This window comes from Trematomus bernacchii, unplaced genomic scaffold, assembly GCF_902827165.1.
Source record: "Trematomus bernacchii unplaced genomic scaffold, fTreBer1.1, whole genome shotgun sequence".
NCBI lineage: Eukaryota > Metazoa > Chordata > Actinopteri > Perciformes > Nototheniidae > Trematomus > Trematomus bernacchii.
This window is the reverse complement of record NW_022987648.1, coordinates 18553985-18577181: the sequence shown is the minus strand read 5'-3', so window position 1 is coordinate 18577181 and position 23197 is coordinate 18553985. Positions and strand designations below refer to the sequence as shown.

The window sequence follows — 23197 nt, the reverse complement described above, 5'->3', positions numbered from 1 at the left end:
GTTTGCCATATTAACTTAAGAGGTGATAATACGTCAGTGTTGTTTTAACTTCTCTGCCCCATGTGGCCTAACAAATTAGTCACTGGGGGGTGAAAGAAAATGTATCTAAATGTAAATTAATACATTGACAATATGTAGTATTTCCCTAAAAACAGCTCTGCATTAAAATTATTTGTTTAGTCTAACATGGCAAATCCTTTGTTTGTTGGGGACTATTTTGGGCAGCAGGACATTGTATGTGGGATTATCTCAAAACATGTGCAGCAGTGTGGCTCATTGATGTGTTTTTATTAGTTGTTGGAGAATACTGAGGTCTATGGCACAGAGGATTAAACTGTATCATAATGTGTTGGCAATATAAAAAAATACTTCAAATATCACCACACTCGTCCTTTCAGTTTAGAAAATACAACAAATATCCATAATGCACAGTCCCTTTATACTAAAGCCAACATGAGCCCGTTTACTACACTTGAGTAAAAAGCTTTGCAAAAACACCTCTATAAGAAGGTTATTGCCGTAACACCGGTGTATACACAGTAAATTCCCCCTGAATAGCACTTGCCTGAAGCAACACCTACCATAGTAAATGCTTATCCATGTGGACTTCCCATCTCATGCTGTTTTGTCTGTGTGTGCAGAAGGTAGCTGCCCGGCCTGGACCTGTATGACACAGAGCAAGGGCTCTCATGACTGCAGGGCGTTCCACAGAGCATGATCATGAAAAGCAGAAACATGAAGAAAACTGCAAAAGGTTGAGCCATGGAAACGTCTTTCTTCTGCACGTCAGTTAATTTCCTCTTTTTCCCTTTGGTTCCACATCACTTTTCTATTATGTTTTGAACACAGTGAAAACATAATACAAATCATGCTGCTGGTAAAAAAGAAAAAAATCTAATCATTACGCCCTCAAATGAAAAAATGGATACCAGTGAAAAATGTAAGGGAATTGTTATTTTTCACATTCTAATTCACATCACAAGGAACCGAAAAGAAAACCCTTGCTGTATATCAGATTGGTTTGGTGCCTTTTGCCCCAAGCCATGCAGCTCACACTGATATTAGTTTTAAATACAGATTGCTGGCAATAATGGAACAGAAGAGTCCATGCCTTCCTCATGGCCCGGTCTGGAGTCCCTCACACTGCTGGCTTGCCAGGACAGCTTCAATCAAAAAGCTCAAATAAATGTAGTTCTTTGGGCTCTGTCAACTGTAAACTGTTATTGATCCCAACAAATGAAATTTGTTCACGTTGATCGATCAAACACATTATCTGTGTTTTCCAGTCTATTACCAGCAAGTGGAAACTCAGGAGGCATCAATAAATAGAGTTGGGTCACCCCGGGTAGATTCCTTTCAAGCTGGAAGGGCTGTAAAAACAGGCGACCAAACATAAGTACTTGTACTTAAAGGTAATGGACCTGCATCCTGACTAAACGCTAAGTGCCTGGGGTGTCTAGATGTGGAAAGCACTTCTCCCGCACCTTCAAGGTCTAGAGACACTTGTGAATGTACTGTATACTTGCCCTCCTCTCTTCTGCCCTTGCTAATTCCCCTCGCACACCATCACATGAAAGCCTTCCAGCTGGCACCCAACGCCTGTACTTGGCAGGTCGGGGGGAACATGAGAATTAAACCTATATTACCCTAGCTACCAGTTCTCAAATATCAGCGGAGTCCAGCACTTCACCAGGGACTGGTGAGAGGAAAGCATCAATGGAACAAAAAGCTCCTTCTGGCACTACTCCACTCAAACTGCTCTGCTCACTGCTATCACAGGAGTCAAGTTTTCATAAGGAAGGAGGTACAAATGATCCTGTTAGGAAGGGATCCATCTAACAACTGGATGACAAAGTGATGAATTTATGCTGCATCTAATGTGCGTTTCTTTGACTAAATGTATTTGGCAGAATAATAAGAACAAACATATTTTGGTCAAGAAAAAATCAGAGAGCTAGATCAACACTGTTGCCAGTTTAAGGTACAGCAGTACACAGTCTAATGCAACAAACCCTGCAATAAATGCTACCTCCATCGATCCATCGACCCATCTAATGTGAAATGCTTTTCCTATTAGGGGTCACAGGGATATGGGGAAATCCCCCCTTCACAAGGGCTACCCACTGCACCACGGTGGGGCCCATCCTACATTCATGAAGGTGTTCAAGAGGTGTGGATTCAATGTTATGTTCATTTTTGATGTAGTAGATTCAAGAATTGTGATTTACTCAGACTATTCAAAATACCAATGTTTATATAAATAGAGATGATCTTTTAATAATACATATGTAAAAACTGGCTAATGAGTCATGCATGTCATCCTCTCTCTCTCCTCCTTTTCAGTCTATTGCTGTCCATAGACAAATCTTTTAAACAAAGAAGTAAAAACTCATTATGGAGTAAGTTGCTTCAAGGATTGTATCAGATCAGAACTTTGCGAACTTTAGATTGTTTTTTGCTAAATATATTTACATTTTTTGTAGAAAACAACTTAAGTAACTCGCAACTAGCTTTCCAATTTGTCGTAGTTTTTTTCCCCCCGTGTGAAGTTCACAAACCTCAGCTGAACTTTACTTTAACCATTTCCTGTCGCTTGGCGTGTCTTCAGACTAACAGCAGAGTGACAGCTTGTCCACAAACCAAGGGCAGCCTTACTAGAAATAGGGATATCCGCCCTCTACAGTGATAGAGCAGCTCTGATAGCTCCTTTATTATGGAAAATTATTTTAAACAGCATAAAACGGCAGAGGCTGATTTGTTCCATGTTTCTGCCACTATCACTCCAGCTATTGATAAGATGTCTAAATTTATTGCAGAATAATTCTGCAGGAAAAGAGATAAAAGGTTGCTGAATAAAATATGAGGCGAAGGCTGTAAATTGTAGCAATGCATATCATTTCATTCAAATGTAGGACGCAATTACCATCTGCTACACTCATCAGTCCCTCCTTTATGACTTAATTATATGTTTAATGCTATCAGATCAAGGAAAGGGCAAAACAGATGAATGAGAGAGAAAGAGAAAAGATTCCGCAACAAGACAAAAGGCAGATGAAAAGTAACATAAAAGGATGGAATTGATTTCTTTCACCAGGAAATAGAAAAAGTTAATTTAGATACAATGTTCCCTCATCTCCTGAGCCTTTGTAAGATAATAAGCCCAGCGTGTTGCCAATAGGTCTCATACCAGCCAAACAAAAGAAGTCAAGTTCCTCAAAACTGAAAGTCTTCCTCCATTCATTTTGAGAAGACGGCAAATTGGTGAATCGTTTAAAGTGTTATATGATCATGGAAATCATTTCAGTCCATAAGATCAATGCATTATCTTTGGAAAACTTTCATACAGTGGTGAATCAAAGAGGACAATATAGATTATAGCGCTGCAACGACTAGTCTGCTAATGATTAGTCGATCGTCAGAAACACAGTCGGTGACTATTTCAAACACTTCATTTTTGTTTTGCTTCTCATATATGAAGATCTTTTGCTTTTCTCTGTATATCACATTCAAATGGATAATTCTGAGAAACTACAATTTGCATGTTTTACTATATCTTTACGATTAAATAATTCAAATAGAAAATAATAAGCAGATAAATCTATGTTAAAGAAAAGTGTGGGTTAAAGCCCTAGATCATTTCCCGTCTATTCTGTTCTAATTGTATCACATGCATTTATAACCACCATCTCTATTCCCTTTTCAATTGTATTTAATCACAATGTCATTATTTATTTTTGCTTTACAAAATGAAACTAAATGTATTCTGTTGTAATCTGTTTTGTATGACTCCATTGCTGGTGTCAAATGAAACTTCACAGTACTGAAACTTTTTGTTTGGATGCAAATTGTGTACGGCAGTGTTCACAAAGAAAACTGGGGTTGTCCAAATGGCTGTGGGGTAAAAAGCTAGCCAGTGGGCATCCCAGGTGCCAGCGGGCACTGTCCTAACTGTGTACCTTTGGCCAGAACTCATTACAGGGTGACATTTAGGACTGCTGCTGTCCATGCCAAGTCAGCCCTCTGGATTGAGACAAATTATGTAGTTATTTTTTATGTCAGACATTAAGTCATGTCCAGTGGGAGCCAAATCAGTATCACCTTCATGTCACCTGGGAAAATAATTGATAAATGCTGTGGACTCCTAAAACAGGGGCGTTATTGAACTTATTTGGTGAAAAATGTGGTCTTCAAAACAAGATGGAATTGAACAAAGGCGAGATCTGTAGAGCAAATGCTTCAAATGCATTAGATCATCAGCTAAAAAATAAAAGTATGTGTATTTTTTTTTGTTAATTCTCACAGCATTCACTAAACACACTTTTATAAAATGACTGAAGCAAAACCACAGTCTTGTTTATCCTTTCTTTCTTTCTTTCTTTCTTTCTGTGTATCCCAGAAAAACAGAAGTCAAATCATTAAAGGTATTTTCTACCTGTACGTTGCAGAAGGTACAACGGCTTCCTTTGCTTTTCTTCCAAGCCTAGAGAAAATAATTAACATAATTAGTCAATTGTGTATAATTTTCTATCACCTCATTACTAAAGTAAAGGAAGACCTACCTGACTTTAACCACAAGGGCTACCTGCTATATGATATGAAATGATACACCTTTGTCACATACATAATGATGTTTATAATGATAATAATAGATTTACACACATTTCAATATCCATGAAATACAAATAATATTTTAGTGGCGCATGTCAATACTTTATAAGTTGTTTTCTTTCCAATGTGTGGATATATTGCAAAGGGAATGAGGCAGTCTGAGTCTTTGTTGCAGATTCCTGCAGGAAGCCTATGATCATCATCACACCAGTGCAGAACATGAACAGAACTAAAGCTCCATCTTGTGGACTAAGTGAAGAACAACAGAGGGGCCACCCGATAGCTTCCTGGGTTTTCCATTTCAATGTCGCAGCAGACATGCCTGCTTTAAGATAAAATATGCTTTGAATGATGTGTTAACAGGAAAAACAAGGCCCTAATTAAGGCTGTAAGTATGAGCGTGAGTATAATTATACAGTATCTGTTTTAGAAAAGAGTAGAATATGCAGTAAAGCGGTCAATACATATTCTATGATTTTATATTGCCATGATTACATTAAACAAAAACCCAAGAAGCTAAATGGAAAAATTAAACACAACATGACATGAAACAGTCACTAAGTGAGCAGTCTGCCCTAGCTTGCAGGTATCTCTCAAAGCATGAAATGAATCAAAGTTGTTTATCCGTTTCATATTAGCGGGCAAATTCTAGATAATTGCTCATTTGATGTATTCCAAATAGGCATTCATATGATGCATATGCTATAGATACTTTCCACACAAACTTCAACAAGAAACAAACAGACAAAATGGGATGCAATTGATTAAAAGTTAATTGTGCAAAGGTCTCCCTGATGGAAACCATCCGTCAAAACAAGCTGTACATGCACTTATTCTAATCATAATTAATTAAATGGCTAACAAATTAAATACATCATAGTTAGTGCAGGGGGGAAACTACCGCAGGAACTGTTATGAAACAAATTATCTTTAACAATGGAAGAAAATTACATCACATAACTAAATATTATACTCGTTTCCGCAAGCCATATTTCTTAATGAATACTCTAATTAATTTAATTCACACAATGTGCATAATTTGGAGCTGCAAATGTCAGTGGGTCAGACTTAACCATATTGTTGCTGGCTGTCTATTTCAACGAGTGCCATATTAGCACAACATGACCTCTATGTAAATTACACAGAACAACTGTTGTAATTTTAATTCCAGGGCCTAATTAACATGTTCTGAAGATATCATACAAGTACATTTACCTCATTGTACACATGCCAGTGTCAATGTAAGATTTCCATCCGCCTTCATTTTGTGTAATCCCTTTGATGGGAGACATCATGACGGCCTATGTTACAGATGTCAATTATGTAAAAAAGGCTATTATTTTTTCATGCTTCTTGTAATAAGAGCTGAACTTTTTATTCAGGGTGACTCATCCCTCTCAAAACTCAACACTGCTGGAGCATTTACAAACACTGTGACTGAGCTCATTCAGAAAGCACTTCGTAAATATAAATTACAGGAGTTTATCTAACAGAGGTGGACATATGAGCTTCTTTTTCTCTTACTCTCATCCAAATTACTCACGCTATCATACTGAGGTCAACTAGAACAGATAGATTTAGTAAGACTGATAATCTCTAAGGATGTCACAGAGGAATTTATTGGGTAAAAAGATAATACCCTATGGATCAATCGGGTAAAGGATAAGTGAAAAACCTGTAGGAGGTTAAAAATGCTTTAAACAAATAATCAATTATGAAAATGATTGCAGACTTATCACTTAAGCACCGAATGATTTTGGTTCTGCAGTGGATTATGAGTAAGAGCAGCAAAGACACCTGTGTGTTTTCACAGTTTCACTTCAGGTGAAGCCACAGTGAATGAAATGCTGTGTAATTAAAACACTGGTATTCGACTTTGCCTGCTCTGTGACCTCTGCCTCACTGTGTTTTTCCTAACAATGTGCCGATTCAGTTTAGAGAAAATGCAATCAAATTTACCAAATGATGCCATCATGAGTGCGAATGCAGAAATGGATGAATAAATGAATAACTTGCCCAGTGGATGGAACATATAACTTTGCACATGCATTGCAGGGCTCGGGGGCTGTCCTGAGGCCAATCATTTAGCTAACACACTAATGAAAGCGTGTGTAGTGTGGCTAAGGGCAGCCACCATGGGAGGTACCGCTCCCCACCCTCCTCATGTTGGGGAGCGTTAATAGGCTGGATGGAGCCAATGGGACTCCCAGGAGAGGCCTGCTGATGAAGAGGAAAACCTGTCGTTGCCTGCACTAATCACTGCCTAATGGCTGCTGTAACACAGGTTTTACTAATGTGCATACGTGTGTGGGAAATAAGGATGTTTAAGGGAATTGGTAATCTAACTAAAATGTTCATTGGGGGATGTATAGTGTTTCTTACTTGGTATTGTGCATATTTTGCTACCTACCAAGGTGTTTGGTAAATCAGCAATTTACATACCAAGTGATGGGTTGTTGTGCTTTTCAGAGTATTGTTGGATTCATCATTTCCAGAAAAAGATAAATATTTCCTTTATTGTTTTTTTTGTGTGTGATATAAGAGGTCAAAATATAAACTACTCTAGAACCTGTTGTCACTGCAAAACTGATTTAAACTTCTTCTTTTTTTAATGTAGCCTTAGTGTGGCAACTCAGGGTCTTTTAAAGTTTTAACATATGATTTAAAATGAGAAAACAAAAACTCACCTGCACTGATTAGTAGACTATGACATGTTTGAGGTCATCTCACACATAGCCTACCATCCATTGATCACAGCGTTAAATCAAGTTTTACTAGATTCTAAGGTGTGTTGGCACGGATGTATGTGTTGGTCGTGCAGGTCGAGCCTGTTTGCAACACTGAAATAGAAGAATAACGTCGATTAGACATGATGACGTCAGCGCCTTTCTTAGAAGGAAGTAGGCCTACACCTAACATATTGCTAAATAGATTTTTAACTCAACCCTACCAGTCCCTGTCTGTCGTCTGCACATTCCGCTTTAAATGTAGCTTGCAGGTTGACGCCGACACTACATACTACTAGAGGCTAAACTTCTTGCCTACGTAAACGTGATGCTGTTAATCTGCCGAGTGTAGAAGTAGTTTCCGTTTAAGACCTTCAAAGTAAAGTTCTCATTAAATACATGTTATGCAATTAATGAGATTGACACTTTTATTTAGAACACATCAGTTAAAAAATCTAATCAATGTCCAATACATTTGATCAATACATTTGATGAACATCACATAGATCTCGTTAGCATCTTATTTTAGTTGCTAAATGACTTTGAAGTAGACTTCTTGGACTATTAGAAAAGCATGACTTGTTATCTCAAAGTCATAAATAAATACAGTAGGCCTATGTTCATTGTGTTTAAAAAAAGATATTTTGTTTTCAAAAATAATAACTTAGTATGTCAAAACAGTTAGTAGCTATTCATTTCTCCCAGAAAATATTTTGTATGTAGATAATGATTGTATCTGAAAATTATTAAAGCTTTATCTCAATACTGATTTGGGCTACTTTCTTATCATAATTGCATAATGAGTAAAGATGTGTCAAAAAGAAAAGCAAAATAATGGGGAAAAAGGTTTTGTTTTCATATAATGGTTATCTGGTTCTGGCTTGTAAAGGCTTTGTATTGTAGCCATGGTTTGTGGCTCATGAAAATGAAGTCGACCGAGCCGTCAGGGCCCTCTAGGCCCTAAGATATTCTAAAAAATAATATTTGAAAACATAAAAAATAAAAAAAAGTATAATTTTTATTTATTTTTTAAAATATTTTTTTTGTTATATTTTTCATTAGTTTTACTAAAATACCTTGATTTAATTGTATTTAAAATAACATTTCCAAATAAATAAATCCTTCGAATCTGCCTGTTCAGTTTCTGTTGGAATGTGAAGGGTTAAATGAAAGAAGCTCCTTTAGCCCTCTCTGCGAGTCACAGTCACTGTGAAGCGAGGAGCTGATTGGTGGTCCTGCTGTAAATTCACAGAGGGCCAGCGACAGTAACTCAACGAGAGAGTAATGTCAAATGACAGTACAATTGACCAATCATATCTTCCCTCTAAATGGGTGGGCTTTATTTTCGCGGACTTTATGACAAGTTCCGCCCGCTGTGAAGTTGATGCATGTTATAGCCCTTTCTAATTTCTCTAATTCCCCTCCTCAACTCCCCTCCTCGACTCCTATCCTCGTGTCTTAGGCCCTTTCTCATGATTTCTCAAATTCCCCTCCTCGACTCCCCTCCTCGACTCCTATGTCTTTGTCCCGCCCACAGGAGATGCGAGCAGAGGAGTCGAGGAGGGGAACCTGTCTGATGGACAGAACTGTGTTCATGATGACTTTACTTTTTTTTACTTTTAATTAATTCACAGTGCGGTATAATGAGACAATATACAGGCTACAGATGCGGACATATACACACACACACACACACACACACACACACACACACACACACACACACACACACACACACACACACACACACACACACACACACACACACACACACACACACACACACACACATATATATTTATATATATATATACAATTTCAGATTCAAACAAGTATGAGAGCACTCTCATAATAACGTACTTATCAGGGCAGGTATAAAAGTCAAGGCTCGCCACTGCGACCTAATATACCCAAGTTGTTTAGAAACATTAGCTAAATTATGTATTTATTTTACATCACTTTTTTGTGCTTTTTACTGTCCCCTGGAAACAGATGTTGTCGTCTATGCACATTTTTCCATAATAGACTTCATGTTTCAACGATTGCAAGTTCCATGCTTTATTTTGAAGGCTTAACACGCACTTCCTGTACCCTTGCAGCTCTCTCCTGCTGGCTTGTTGTTGGTTCCGTCTCGGCGGATACTTTTCCTGTCAATCTGTCCAATCACAGTTTACTGACAGAGTGGAAGTTGGTCTCCAGGTCGTCCTCATACAAAACTGTGTCAGTTCAAAGTTGTTACGTGGAGATTCAGCGAAAAAGCCGACAACTTTAGTGAAGTTTCTGTGAGTTACGACGAAGCGATACAAACTAAAGTAATATCCCCCTGCGGTTGAAGGTGACCAGAGCGATACGGTATGGGAAATTAACATTTATACTTGATATCTTTGTGCTGGGCTATGGGTGTCAGACACGTCTGTATTCCTATATGACAACACCGACTACCTCTGCTACTCACTGTCATATTTCTAGCATGCCACGCAGGCAGCTAACTTCTCCAAAGAAAGAAAAACCTCGCCTACAACTGAGAAGTGGCCTTAACAGTATGATACTTTGACATTCTCCTCATTTTCACCTGGATTTCCACTTTTAAACACCCAAAATGATGAAGATTAGGAGATATTTAAGGGGGAGTGGGAGGGTACTTGCATTTGTGTTCATTGCCTCTATTATTTGGCTAATGCTTGACATGGCTGTACTTCGCTTGTCAATGAACGATGTGAACAGTCAGCTGCTGAAGGAGCGAGTGATCAGAGAAAGGGACGATTTTAAACAGTCCCGGATGACACAGGTGGTCAGAAGGGGTTTTAAAAACCCAGTTCAGAGGGTGGACTTTGCTGTTACACATGCTGTTAAAGGACCACTCAATCCAAGCCTCAAACTAGCCAAAGTGTACAGACAGGGAGGCAAGAAACAAGATCCCATTTTGGAGGATAAAAAAAAGATAAACTCTCTACCTCACCAAGTAAATTATATGGACAACATTGACCAGCAAAAAGATGTTGCTTCTGATCATAAAGAAGGAGGGGCTGTACAAAATGTCACACCGAAGCTGGGAGTTCCTGCAAATAAAAGAGCAGTAAACTTGGATTTGAATGTCAAGAAAGTAGAGAAAAGTAGAGAAACAGTTGTCTCTGCTAAAGTGACATTACCTGTAGTAGTGCTTAAAATAACCCAAGCTCCTCCAGGTGTTCAGGAAGCAAAACATGGACCACTACCAACTTCAAAGAAGGGACCCATTAAAGCAGAGGGTGTTGTACAAAAAGCTTTGGACAAAATTGAAACAAAGACAAACGAAATAGTCAAGGAGAAATCTGAGACTAAGACTGGAGCGAAAGTGAGAGTGAGTGAGCTTAAGAACAAAGAGGCCCACCCTGTTGAAACAACATCTAAACCAGTCAACAAGGAGGTCAAAGGAAAGGAGAAAAAACAGGTCAGGATGATCGCCAAGACTGACCCGAAGGCAGCAAAACCTACAATCAAGCTCCAAGCAGGAGAGGGCTCCAAGGATAACTCCAGTGCTGTCAGAAAACCAGGTGTCCACAAAATGCTCTCTCTGGACATGACTAACTCTCCCAGAGATGTTAACGCAATGGGCCAGTTTGGTCTGGCAGCACTGGCCTCCAGTAACGAAGATATAGAGGTAAAGAAGAGATGGAACGAAGGGCATTTTAATGTCTACCTGAGCGACAAGATCCCAGTGGACCGAGCCATCCCCGACACCAGGCCTGATATGTGAGTCTACTTCTGCACCGCTTCATTGAGCTCTGACCCCCAAGCTGTTGTTTTTGATTAATTATTTATTTGTGCTGTGTTTCCAGGTGTGCACAGAATCTGGTCCATGATGACTTGCCTTCCACCAGTGTGATTTTCTGTTTTGTGGATGAAGTGTGGTCCACACTCCTCCGCTCTGTTCACAGTGTGTTAAACAGATCTCCACCACACCTCCTCAAAGAGATCATTCTGGTGGATGACTTCAGCACCAAAGGTAATAATGTACTTACTGTTTCAGGGGTAGGGCATGTTACGTTTGGTGGGTCTCCACTAAAAAAAACTAATTCCAAAATTGGCATTCGTAGGAGAAAACTGCTAATGACAAGCTGAGCACTATGCTTTTATTATTAGAGGACACAATTGTTTGTTTAAAACCCAAATGTAGTAATAGTAATTTGAATTGGTCAAATAATTTAACCTAATTCTTCAGACTGTATTGAACATTCTTGCAGCTGCCCCTCCAAAAGTGTTCATGAAAAGGTTGCTGTGAACATCATCTTTGTAATTCTAATTATTTTGAATTGAATTATTTTAGAATTTTGAATAAATACAAACATTTCTTAGTTTGAGAATGCACACAGGATGCAAGTCCACCAACATGTAAACACACATCACAACTCTGGTGTTCTGGAGAATAGTTTTTTGATTTGTTTTTGGGTTATCTTATTACACAACACATATTTGAGCATTATCCATGAGATGTGGTTATTAAAGATCAAATAGTCAATTAAAATGTCAATGTGAAGTATATCAGAGTAAAAGTATCCACAGCTATTTCGAGAGAATCACCAACTACGCTGTTCTAACAAGAAATGTAATTTGTTTTAATGCTAGGTCATTTTTCAAGCTATATGAATATTTTCCTGCTGTCAGTGTTCATATTTTTTATTTTCTTCCGGCAGACTATCTGATGGAGCAGCTAGACAAGTACATGGCTCAGTTTCCCAAAGTGCGAATTCTTCGTCTGAAGGAGCGTCAGGGTCTGATCAGGGCCAGGATCGCAGGAGCTGATATAGCCCAAGGTAACCAAAGCTTAGAACAGTGTCATACACTTATTCAATGTGGTATACATATGTGCATGTAGCAGGGGATTTGTCCCACATAAGAGAAGGATAAAGACAGAACTCACATGAATATGTCGAATCACTTGGTCAGACTTGTAAATGTTAAACAGAACAACCAGTGTGTCCTTATCTCGGCTGTGTATTTTCAGCTCTAGAACTAAGCTAATCAGATAAGAAGAAGCTTGTTATCAAAGGGCAAGTTTGAAAGTCTGAAATTGTAATTATGTTTTTAACATGAAATATTATTATTATAACTACTTTCTGGGATTATGATAGTCATGTGGGCTTTGAATAATCTAACTTTAAATCCGCAACATGAACATCCATTTGGTGTAAAGTTAAAAAGTAGTAAAACAACGCACATTAACAGTGTAACCTTCACTTTCTAGTTTGAATAACACTGATTGGGCGTTCATCTATGGTCTTGTGTGTTTCTGAAATGTCAGGTTGACATTGGCAAAATTCATTTTAAATAGAGGCAATGATGCAGACAGTCTGTGGTCCAGTCTTTGGAACTTGTAAACCCAAACGGCTTGCAAGTATGTGCACTTGCTCCACACATTTAACTGTGTGGAAGATCATTCATGGATAGTCTTGCAACAAATACAGAACTCCACATCATGTTCTTAAGTAGAAACACACGCGTTTTCCACATGCTATGTTATGCACGTTACTTACATACTTGAGCAAGCAACTGCCTCTCAATGAACCTTTTGATAGGCGTCGTAACGGTTGCACTGTCGCACATGTGGTTATTTGTTTAACTACACCAGGATGTTTGCTTTCTAACCCCTTACTATAGGCGAGGTCCTTACCTTCCTCGACTCCCACATTGAATGTAACGTGGGCTGGCTGGAGCCGCTGCTGGAGAGAATCTACCTGGATCGTAAGAAGGTGCCCTGTCCGGTTATTGAAGTTGTCAGTGATAAGGACATGAGGTGACTCAACACTGCCATATCTCTCAAGCTATTAACATGATGTGATATTCGTTTTAAAGAGAATGTTATTTTGACATTGGAGCTTCTGTTCCTCAGTTATATGCTGGTTGACAACTTCCAAAGAGGTATTTTCAAATGGCCTTTGGTGTTTGGCTGGAGCGCATTACCAGAGGAGTACATTAAGAAGAATAACATGAGCATCTCCGATCCCATCAGGTACCTAAAACAGTCAATTTTGATATTCACATTCTATTATTAGTTCAACTTGATTAACATTTATTTCATTATATCCTACAGATGTCCCGTTATGGCTGGAGGCCTTTTCTCCATAGACAAGAAATACTTCTATGAGCTCGGCACCTATGATCCCGGCCTGGATGTGTGGGGTGGGGAAAACATGGAGATTTCATTTAAGGTATCTTTTTTTTAATTTGATTTGATTTATTTCGAATGTGTAAAACAATAATACAAAAATGTAACATGAGAATTATTATACAATACAAAATGAATCGGTGTCAAATTGATATACAAAAATATTACTGATTCTAAATTATGTATAAACCAATAATCTACTTAATTACCCATCCGAAAAGGGGTGGGAAGAAGTTTACACTTATTTAATCCCACCCCTTCTCCCAAAAACTAACTTACTAACATATACTGTATATATATATATTATTTTCTTTTTTTTCTTAAAGAAATACATTTGACAAAAATACAAGACAACAAATAAATAAACAAACAAATAAGCTATATTTAGCTTTATTTATTAGCCAAGGTATGTCATTCTTTTAATTTCATACACAAATATTGGCCACAGGTGTTTGGAAGCTTCACTCACATGCTGCCTTATCCTACCATTTGAACAGATCTGGATGTGTGGAGGGGAAATCGAGATCATCCCCTGCTCTCGAGTGGGACACATCTTCCGAGGACAGAATCCTTACAAGTTCCCGAAAGACCGGCAGAAGACGGTGGAGCGTAACCTGGCCAGGGTGGCAGAGGTCTGGCTGGATGAGTACAAGGACCTCTTCTACGGCCACGGCTACCACCACCTGCTGGATAAAAAGAGCACCGACATCGGCGATCTCACCGAGCAGATCGAGCTGAGGAAGAAGCTCCAGTGCAAGAGCTTCAAGTGGTACCTGGACAACGTGTTTCCAGATATGAACGCACCTTTAGCCAAAGCTGAGGGCCTGGTATGTAGAGGAATACACTTTGTTTACATTAACATTTCTTTAAAAGGAAAGCTTGTTATACTTTCCCTCCCTCAAGCTATTGTTGGCTCTGGACCCAAACAGAGACTATGATTGTTCTCTTTGGAACAAACAATAGCTTTCTGTCAGGATTCATCGAAAGAAACGAGAACAAGGCTCATTGTCATACCCAATCCAAATGAGTGAAGAAATGTTTGCAGTGCTGCTGTTTCACTTCTGTGTTGTTTTATTTTTATTTTAATCTAATTTCTCCTTGTAGGTCTTTAATCAGGGCTTGAGAAAATGCCTCAATATGCAGCAAGGCTCTCTGTCCTTTGATACATGTGATCTCAGCAAGCAGGTGGGTGTGCTTTTTGTATTCTTTTTTTTATTTTTGATGTAACCTTTATTTTACCAGGACTACTCCCCTTGAGATCCAGACTTTCTCAAGCATCAGACTTCAAACAAATGGCACATTACCTCCAACTATGAACTAGAAGTGTTCAGTTACAGCACATGTGCATTCACTTGTCAAATAGAGCTTAAATGCTTAAAAAAATATTTAGTTTAAGATAGCTCTGTAGCTCACATGCAAGTGCAACAAATGTTAAGAGCACAGAAGACATTGCAGGTTTTAATGTTTATTTTACTAATGTTTTAACTGCAAAAGTGATATAGTGTTTCAGAGGAAAGTATGCGGTGATTGTGCAATTATGGCCTCTTGCCTGTGGTAATTATGGGGGGCGTAGAACAAAAATATCCAGGAATAATCCTGGATCAGGACAATCAGAGTCCAAGACAGGACCCAAGCCACGATAAACAAGGGAGGAGTCCCAGCCAGACCAGGCCTCTGTACGTGGTCTTTTTGGGTTCACAGCAGAACACTGAGCTGCCCTTCAAAAATCTTCAATTTTTCATGGAGCCTAATTACATCCTTGTCACTCCTCTCTCTTTCTCTCTGGTATTTAGAGTCAGCACTTTAATTACACCTGGACGAGGCACATACGGCAGCAAGATCTATGTCTCGCTCCCCAAGGCAAGGGCAGCAGCTTCGCTTTACAATTATGTGACAACGCCAAGCCTGAGCATCGCTGGTTCCACAAATCATCCAACTCCGCTCTGGTAGGTCGACTCTGGGTGTGCCGTTGTGTTGTCTACTACTTCTTTCTCTTTCTTTACTTTATTTCAAACAACATGACTGGCTTGCTTTGTGAAGTTGGTTTCAGTTTGGTATAAGGGAAAGGGAATCAAAGATTGTTTAGAGGCTAAAGCTTCGCTCATTAATCATGTTTCCTGTTTTGTCTTTGTCAAGGCGGAGCACCTCATAGCAGAGTTTGTATCCAAACACATGTGCCTGGAGGCGGGGCCTCTGGGTGACACTCTTCGCCTGAATCCATGTGAAACCGGAAATGCCTTCCAGAAGTGGCAGTTCACACACTACCACGCTTAGTGATGAGACTGAACTGTGTCACACATGCACTATAGAGACCTTCAGTGGCCTACACTACACTACAGTCTGCAGCTCAGACTCAACGCACCACTGTCCAGAGGAGGGAGGCGCTTTGGTGGCAGGAACATGTGGTGCAGAGCAGAGTTTGGGAATGTGCAATGTTTCTAATTTCCTTTCATCAAATCATCATGGACTGGCGTAGAATTTTAAACTTGTGTGCCAGAGGAAAGGCAGCATCTCCTTTCTGTTTTGGAACAATTTGAACCGGGGATTGTCAAAGGGATTCTGGTGAATGTCTGTGAACACTTTATATTAAGCACAACATATCTCACTACCAAAGATAAACAGTGCCTATCAGATGTCAGATGTAAAAAGTGATTTTCATTCTCTTCATTTTGGGCTGGGACTAATTGCATGTAATATAGAATGTATTGAACATATCACATGTTTCCAGCTAAACATCATCTTTTCTTCATGTCATGTACTTTTGTGTTTGACGAGGCACATGGGGGGGAAACGGCTGCTTCTATGCTTTTTAATGCTGCATTCTTTTGTTGTGGGTTTTTTTTCTAAAAACGGTCCATTTGTATGAATGTCTTCTTGTCACTAGAGGGAAGTGTTGGTTTAAAACACACAACAAACCTGTGATGTTATATCATGATTTTGCGGCCTCTTATCAAAACCCTTAAACCACATACTGATGGAAATGCATACGAATAAAAGAGATCTTTTTAGATTTAATAAGCTATATCTTTTTATTTGTTTTTAATACAGTTGCCATTACTAAGACATGAAGTATGCATGATGTTTTGGTTAATCTCTTGTAAATTCTTACCCTAGAGGTTAAGATGCTAAAGTTGTTATACCAAACATCGTAGTTATTATAGCGAGTAGGATTATAAAGCCCTGAGCGTCTTATTTCGTGTAATCCACTGCCCAAATACCTGCCTTACATAACAAGATGTTTTCCACATAAAACCATCAAATGAAAAGCAGAACATACAAGAGGTTTTTTAAGCATTGCTCTCAAATCAGATAATGCACAGCTGATATAAATAATGCTCTTCATTTGGAAATCTTGTGTGACCCTAAAGTTACATCAGAAATGTTAATGCTTTGTACAATTAGATGTTTCAAACAAATAAATATGTAAACTGTGTACCACATGGTAAAGATGTTCAATCAGTTAGATCTTCTTACAAATTCATCATCATATACTCAAACTCCTCTATCTTCTGGCGGGTGTTTCCTCTGCGGATCTTGCGGTAGGACACGGTGCCGTACTTGGAGGAAGAGAGGTGGCTGACGGATTTCTGGTCGCCGTCGCTGCTGCACGATTTCTTCGGCAGAGGCAGAGTGGAGTAGCCTGGACTGAGCTTTTGATGAAACCCCCCAGGGATGAGGAAGTTGCGCTCCTGCTCTGGCTCCACCTGAAGCGGCCTGTCACCTGATACCTGGAGATCAGCATTAGACATCTGCTGTGGGACGTCTGCCTCCCCATTCAGCCTGTCATAGCCCCGCTCATTAGTGACAGCAGAGGGCTCAGGGTTTGGTGTCACTTCTTCTTTCTCAACTGGTAGATTCACTGAAAATAAAAGAGAGGGAAAAACAGTTTTGCATCTGTAAACAAAAACCGCCCTCTAAAGCAATCTATGTTACTGCACAATATAAATAAGTTACTCTTACCTTTTTCAGCTGATGTGTTTTGCTCTGTTTGCATCTCTGCAATAGTGCACTTGGAAGATTCTCCACAGGCGCTCTCTGACTTCTCTGAGGTTAGATCAGACTCTGTTTGCGGATCTGACTGATCCATAGGTTGAGTTTTTACTGTTTGGCCTTCTTGGCGTTCCTCTTCTTGTTCATCCACGATGACGTGCTGACTCAATTCCTCCTTCAACTCTGAACTTTCTTTGTCAGTAATGTATTCTTCCCCTGGCTCTTCCTCAACATCTGCCACACTGTTGACAAGAGGCTTGCACCCGTTGGCACCAACACCACAAGTTGTAATGTCCTGATGAACTTGGTCCTCGTCACTGTAGAACACAGAGTCATCTCCCTCCTCCATTAACCACACGTCTTTTTCCTCGGGTTCCTCCAGGGTCTGCAGGGCTTCACGAGTGATCCCACCGATGATCTCTAGTACCTGGGATGCAAGTGTGTCTTCATCTACTGCCAGCCTGGGGGGCTTTGGAGGAATTGTGCTTGTCTCCATATCCATCCTTCTGTTCTACTTTTGCCTATTGAAGATAATAGCTTCAATGTTGTTCCTTTGAAGACTATTTGCTGAGGCAATTTTAAGCAACCACCAGACTTCTCATCGTAACACCGTTTGCTCCAGCAATCAAAGTATTTTACCAAAATACCTCCTTTCCTACATGCTCAGATTGAAAACAGAATCCATGCTACGTCTCAGTCTCAGTGCAAGGTCCAGCGTGTGTGTGCTCTCTAGTGCTAGTACCATGTAATTCTGTGTGGGTGTTGCAACACTGAAGAACGAGGGTTTTGTTGGGGCTCCAACAAAGAATCCTTGTGTATTTGGCATCTGCATGAAGCGATTGTATTTATTCTTTGATAATCCCTGCTGGGGTGACCTCCTTCATTCTGTAACCTTTCAGTCTGGATTAACATTCTCCTATAGTTTTTCTTTACAGTGGAGCTTCACCTGAACCAACTGTGGTTCTGCACACGTGCTGCAGATAAGCCTTGTTAATGCCTTCATTCATAATTTCCTTAGGCACCTAAAATGCTGAAATAACATTTTGAACACTTACATTTCGTGAAACAGGAAACATCAGCAGTACAAAGAGGTAACAATCTTTTTTATTTAACAAAAAAATATATCAGAGGTTAAATAAAAGAGACGAAATAAAGAAAAGACGTTTGTTGATTTTCTTGCATTAATTACGTCACAATCCCCACAATTTATCCTGTGACATTTTTGAGGGGCCCAACCCTTATGTTGGAAACCACAGGACTCAATAACCTAACTGTGTAAAGCTAGATCCACCTCAACAAGCAACACTAGTAAACGTTAAAAAAGAACTTCTCTTAAGTAGCTTGCTGGTAAAACTTCTCTACTGTTACTTTTCGAATGATTATTTTTATTATATTTCTAAATGATTAGTCTCTCAGTTTAGCTGATGCATAACGTTTTTGTTTTTGTGAATATAGTAATCAAGTGGAAAACGGTTAAATTCCTCATAATGTGATGATGCCCCTCTGTACCTCTCTCTGTCTCCCTCTGTTTAGCAGACAGGAAACCAAAGAAGTGACACTTATTACAGGAAATGTGTGAGGTGCTATTCTCAAGTGTTGTAACTGTTGTAACTTAAACTTTACAGGCAATCAACAGTCCCCATAATAATACTTGTTTTATGTATATGAATAATCGATCTGCACTACCTGCATCATCAACAGAAATCTATAATGTAACTCACTCTGTAATGTGTTAAATACACTTCCTGTGGCAAAGGTAACTTCAGACAGAGTGTGCTTTATCTGATCACTGACGGAAAACACTATACAGTGTTTAACTTCACACGTTTATTTTCAATTGCAAACAGACTTTATTGACTTGATACCAAAAAAGAAAGCGCGACATTCTGTAAAAACGTAATTTATTGCTATTGAAAGTGAAACATACATATTTAAGCATATTCAGAAACAAGAAACAGTATTTCTGAACACCGAAAGTTAAAAAGAAATGTTGTGAACGAGCAGTTGTACCTCTTGTACCCACATCCTGTTATGAGCTGAGCAGACACCTATATGGAGTAGAGCTCTGGTTTTGGTTTTCAGCACCTGAATGTGACCGAAGTGCTGTTTACATGTGTATCGGACCTGAAACATACATGGTTCTCATGGGTTTTAGGTCACAGTAAACTCATGTTAAAGTACAAGGTGCTACATGAGTTCAGCTACTGCAGTTCAGACTTCTGATTAATGCAGCTTTTTATTCAAGCCAGTAGGATACACATCTCATGTATTTACATTACAATCTTGTATTCGTACATTCACACAAAGGAAGAATATTTTCATAATGCTTTTGTGCAACCACAAGTCTAAGCCAAGCAGTGAGCCAGGCTCACCTTTAAGGCTCAGGACCCTCTTGGATCAACTTTGACATTGATAAATGCCAAGTGCCAAAATGTCAGTTATCTCTGAGTTCCCATGAAGGCGAAGACAGGTTTCTTTTAAGGGTTAACCAAACCTTGTGTGTGTGGAAACACTTCATTACAGTGTCTATTTCGTTCTGCAAAAAGAGCATGAGAAACCTTGTTAACCCTTAGTATCAAATAGACACAAGGAGCATGTGAGTCACTAAGAGTTTGTTCCAATCTCCTCCTCTTCCACTGATCGCTGGAGTCCAGGAATTAACTTCAGGATGTGTTTACGAACACTGGTTCTCCTGCTTTTACGGGGCAGGGTACCAAACAAGGAGGAGATCCTTGTTTCCTCCCAGGAAGGAGAGATGGAGCTGCTGCTGCTGCCGGCCAAGCTGGAGCTGCTGGAGCGTCCCAGGGATTGGTGATGATGGTTGGAGCTTGTTGAAAACCTGCGGGAGCCGTCCTGTGAGGGGAAGTCTCTGGAGAAGAAGCAGCTGTCGTCTGTGGTGCTGGCTGCACTGCAGGGGCTTGGAGAGCACAGATCCCCAAACACACTGGCCTGGTCACTGTCTTCTGTCATCACGCTTCGGTAGCTACTGTCACTTGAAAAACGCCGGCGTTGAGTGCTCAGACTCCCTGATGAGTCCATCGAGAGGTGGAGGCTGCTGTTGTTCAAGTTCCCTGAAAACACAACAGTGTTAGATAAAGCTGTAGCTGACGAGAAGTTTGCAACAGGAAGTTTGTCAGTGTTCATTTTTCAGGGGAACTCCTTTATCTCAGTTATCTGGAGGTTACACTTCACAGCATTAACAGAAAGATGTGAGACAGGAAGTGCTGGGTGACGGCTGAACAAATCATCTCACCTCGCATCAGACGCTTTTCCTGTAATGTAACGGCTTGCAGCTCCACCAATTTCTCACGTAGTGATTGCTGTATGACCAGAAGAAAGATTGTGGTTTTAATTCCGGTAAGAAACATTTTAGCCTATACATTCAAGGCTCAGTATGAGAGCCCACAATTCTTCTGGGTTTAGTTATGACATGTTTGAGTAAGCTGTTTAGCTGGGATTGGGTGGTTTAGTTGCAATACAACCACAAAGCTGCAGTATGTTAACAATAAACATGGGCGGGTCACAGATACACACCTTCAGCAGGTTCACCCTCTTCTCCAGCTCTATCTGCTTCACTACATTTCCACACACTGTCTCCATCCTGGAATCACATAAAGACACATGGTCACACACAATAGAAAAACCTCTGATATTTGTATTTCTGCACATTGGATTCATCCTCTGTTGTGCTTTGATGCACAGCCAATGTTTTTATTGTATCACTTACTTTAGACTGTTGGTTGATTCTTTGATCAGATCAAGTATGTGTTGATGAGATGATCCTTCAATGCTGACCCCATTGATGGTGACGATAATATCTCCTACAATGAACATGCAGAAAAAAGGAACTAATCATTTACAAGAAGAGGACATGGCTTTGCTTAGCATCTGTGCATCAGTGTGTGTAGGCGTTGACATAATAACTCTGTGTATGCATGGGAAGCCTGTGAAGGCCTGTTTAGAGGATGTGGGTGGTCTACCTGCGGTCAGGCCAGCACTCTCAGCAGCGCTGTCCTCCTGCACTTTGAGCACAAACGTGCACATCTCCACTGCAATGCTGTCCTTCAGCTGCAGGCCATAGGTCTGCAACAAGGGAAAATTAGTCACAAAAATGCTTTTCCAATAAACATATCAAAGAATCGAGCAGGTTTTAAAAAGCATGAGAGCATAACATTATGTATTTCATCTTAAGGAGTATAAAATCTGATTACCTGAATTTCAAAACCAAATGTTTCATTGTCTTGTTTTTCAAGTTCGATCATGGTCCTGTGCAAACAACAAAATGCAAATGAATATTTTAGGAACAACTCGTCATGTTTTGAATTTTCCATCAATGATTTGTTGTGAGGTTAAAAGTTAAACCCCCCCTTTACGATCTATTGCACCTCAGATTTGATATATTTACCTTTGTGGGTCAGAGTAATCAACCAAGGAGTTGGAGTGGGTTAGTTTTGTCTGCAAAAGGAGAAATGCAGAGTTCCTCTTTAAAACATTATAATAGATTAAAGTGTAAACCTCTCAGGAAAGTAAAGAGGTTGCTCAGTGTAAGAAAATGTTGATCCTGCATTTCTAAATAACTCAAAAGATTACAATTGTTAAAAGGCTTTCTGCCAGTTGCAGAGAGATGCTATACTTTTGTTACACAGTTAAATCCGTGAACTGCTTTTCATTATGAACAATACTGCATAAGAGAAATGTCAGGTCTAATACATGTTGTGTTTTATGTTTGATTTGCATTGCAGAAGTGTGTGTTTACATCTGCTTTATTGTCTCACCTTGCTGACTCTGGACAGGGAGCCTGTGTTGTTCCGTTGTTGATCATTGTTTTCCCTCAGGGAGCGTCGGGACCACAGGGAGCATTTCTTCCTCAGAGTATTATCCAGAATGTAATTCTCTTGGCTGTTCTGTCGTTGAAGTCCATTGAAATTCATGGTGGACTGCATGGTAGAGTAGCCCTCAAAGCACCATCATGTCCTGCAGCAGCAGCTCTTCAGTGATCGTGTGGCCCTGCCCCGCTGAGCAGCTATACAGGCACAATGTGTCAGAGCGGAAATCCACGTCATGTGAGGGTTGTGGTGGACCTGCATCTGCAGATCACAATCTCACATACCTTACTTCCTTTTCACCTCTTTCAACTTCTTTCTTGAGAAGGCATGGTCCGCTGTTTTGAAAAGCAAAGGACGTTTTTTTTTTTTCTTATAAATCCCCTTCGAATAGTCCCTTTCCTTTTTAGCAGTCTAAGCAATTTGATTTATGGTCTGTCAGAAATCAGCAATGCATGAGAAACTGCCACATCACGCTTGCAGCAGCACCTGCTTCCAGCCTCTCTCACTCTCAGTTCCTCAATGGGCTTAGCTTCAGCCTGAGTCCTGTGTTCTGCCAAGCAGGGAGACTTGTCTTATGAGGACAGACAAAAGGCTGATTTAGCTCGGGGCCACTGTCACGCTCCCCAAACAGAAAGCATGGGTCATTGGGCCGAAGGCATCAGACACGGTTGGTTCAAAAGGGAAATCACACACACAGGCCGCAGCCAGGGAGACAATGGCTAATGGGGTAAAGAAAACTGAACCAAAGTGCACAAACCTTCTCGCACTACCACACCCATGCCTACAAAAGGCACACTGTTTAATCTGCAGGAAGAGAAGATCATCTTTCACTATGCACAAAAGCCACATGTCTCTGGGGACCAGTAGCCTACTGTATGTATGAACCCAGTTTAAATACTCCC

The 23197-nt window shown here is 39.9% G+C and overlaps 3 protein-coding genes across 3 annotated transcripts; 1 reads left to right on the top strand and 2 right to left on the bottom strand.

The window, feature by feature from the left end:
* Positions 1-9445: 9445 nt before the first annotated feature.
* LOC117485708 (polypeptide N-acetylgalactosaminyltransferase 5) lies at positions 9446-16492 on the top strand. The gene is made up of 10 exons (XM_034134370.1): positions 9446-11066; positions 11153-11319; positions 12008-12127; positions 12972-13107; positions 13204-13323; positions 13405-13522; positions 13977-14306; positions 14584-14664; positions 15273-15425; positions 15616-16492. The coding sequence occupies exons 1-10, from the start codon at positions 9934-9936 to the stop codon at positions 15751-15753; spliced, it is 2496 nt and encodes an 831-aa protein (XP_033990261.1). The 5' UTR covers positions 9446-9933; the 3' UTR covers positions 15754-16492.
* On the bottom strand, positions 16490-18183 carry LOC117485709 (radixin-like). Its single transcript, XM_034134372.1, has 2 exons — positions 17440-18183; positions 16490-17338 (listed from the first exon to the last, which is right to left on the bottom strand). The coding sequence occupies exons 1-2, from the start codon at positions 17969-17971 to the stop codon at positions 16950-16952; spliced, it is 921 nt and encodes a 306-aa protein (XP_033990263.1). The 5' UTR covers positions 17972-18183; the 3' UTR covers positions 16490-16949.
* A 1170-nt stretch (positions 18184-19353) lies between these two features.
* On the bottom strand, positions 19354-22731 carry cytip (cytohesin 1 interacting protein). The gene is made up of 8 exons (XM_034134613.1): positions 22245-22731; positions 21875-21924; positions 21681-21735; positions 21450-21552; positions 21197-21290; positions 21004-21070; positions 20723-20789; positions 19354-20540 (listed from the first exon to the last, which is right to left on the bottom strand). The coding sequence occupies exons 1-8, from the start codon at positions 22410-22412 to the stop codon at positions 20074-20076; spliced, it is 1071 nt and encodes a 356-aa protein (XP_033990504.1). The 5' UTR covers positions 22413-22731; the 3' UTR covers positions 19354-20073.
* Between the last annotated feature and the right edge of the window lie 466 nt (positions 22732-23197).

Bases quoted from the DNA above. Each gene is read 5' to 3' on its own strand.
- LOC117485708 (XM_034134370.1), top strand. From the start codon at position 9,934: ATGATGAAGATTAGGAGATATTTAAGGGGGAGTGGGAGGGTACTTGCA. The intron at 11,320-12,007 runs GTAATAATGTAC...TTCTTCCGGCAG, and splicing joins GGATGACTTCAGCACCAAAG to ACTATCTGATGGAGCAGCTA. The intron at 14,307-14,583 runs GTATGTAGAGGA...TTCTCCTTGTAG, and splicing joins TAGCCAAAGCTGAGGGCCTG to GTCTTTAATCAGGGCTTGAG.
- LOC117485709 (XM_034134372.1), bottom strand. From the start codon at position 17,971: ATGGATATGGAGACAAGCACAATTCCTCCAAAGCCCCCCAGGCTGGCA. The intron at 17,339-17,439 runs GTAAGAGTAACT...TTTTATTTTCAG, and splicing joins AAACACATCAGCTGAAAAAG to TGAATCTACCAGTTGAGAAA.
- cytip (XM_034134613.1), bottom strand. From the start codon at position 22,412: ATGCAGTCCACCATGAATTTCAATGGACTTCAACGACAGAACAGCCAA. The intron at 21,553-21,680 runs GTAATCAGATTT...CCCTTGTTGCAG, and splicing joins CATTTGGTTTTGAAATTCAG to ACCTATGGCCTGCAGCTGAA. The intron at 20,541-20,722 runs GTGAGATGATTT...TTGTGTTTTCAG, and splicing joins GGAAAAGCGTCTGATGCGAG to GGAACTTGAACAACAGCAGC.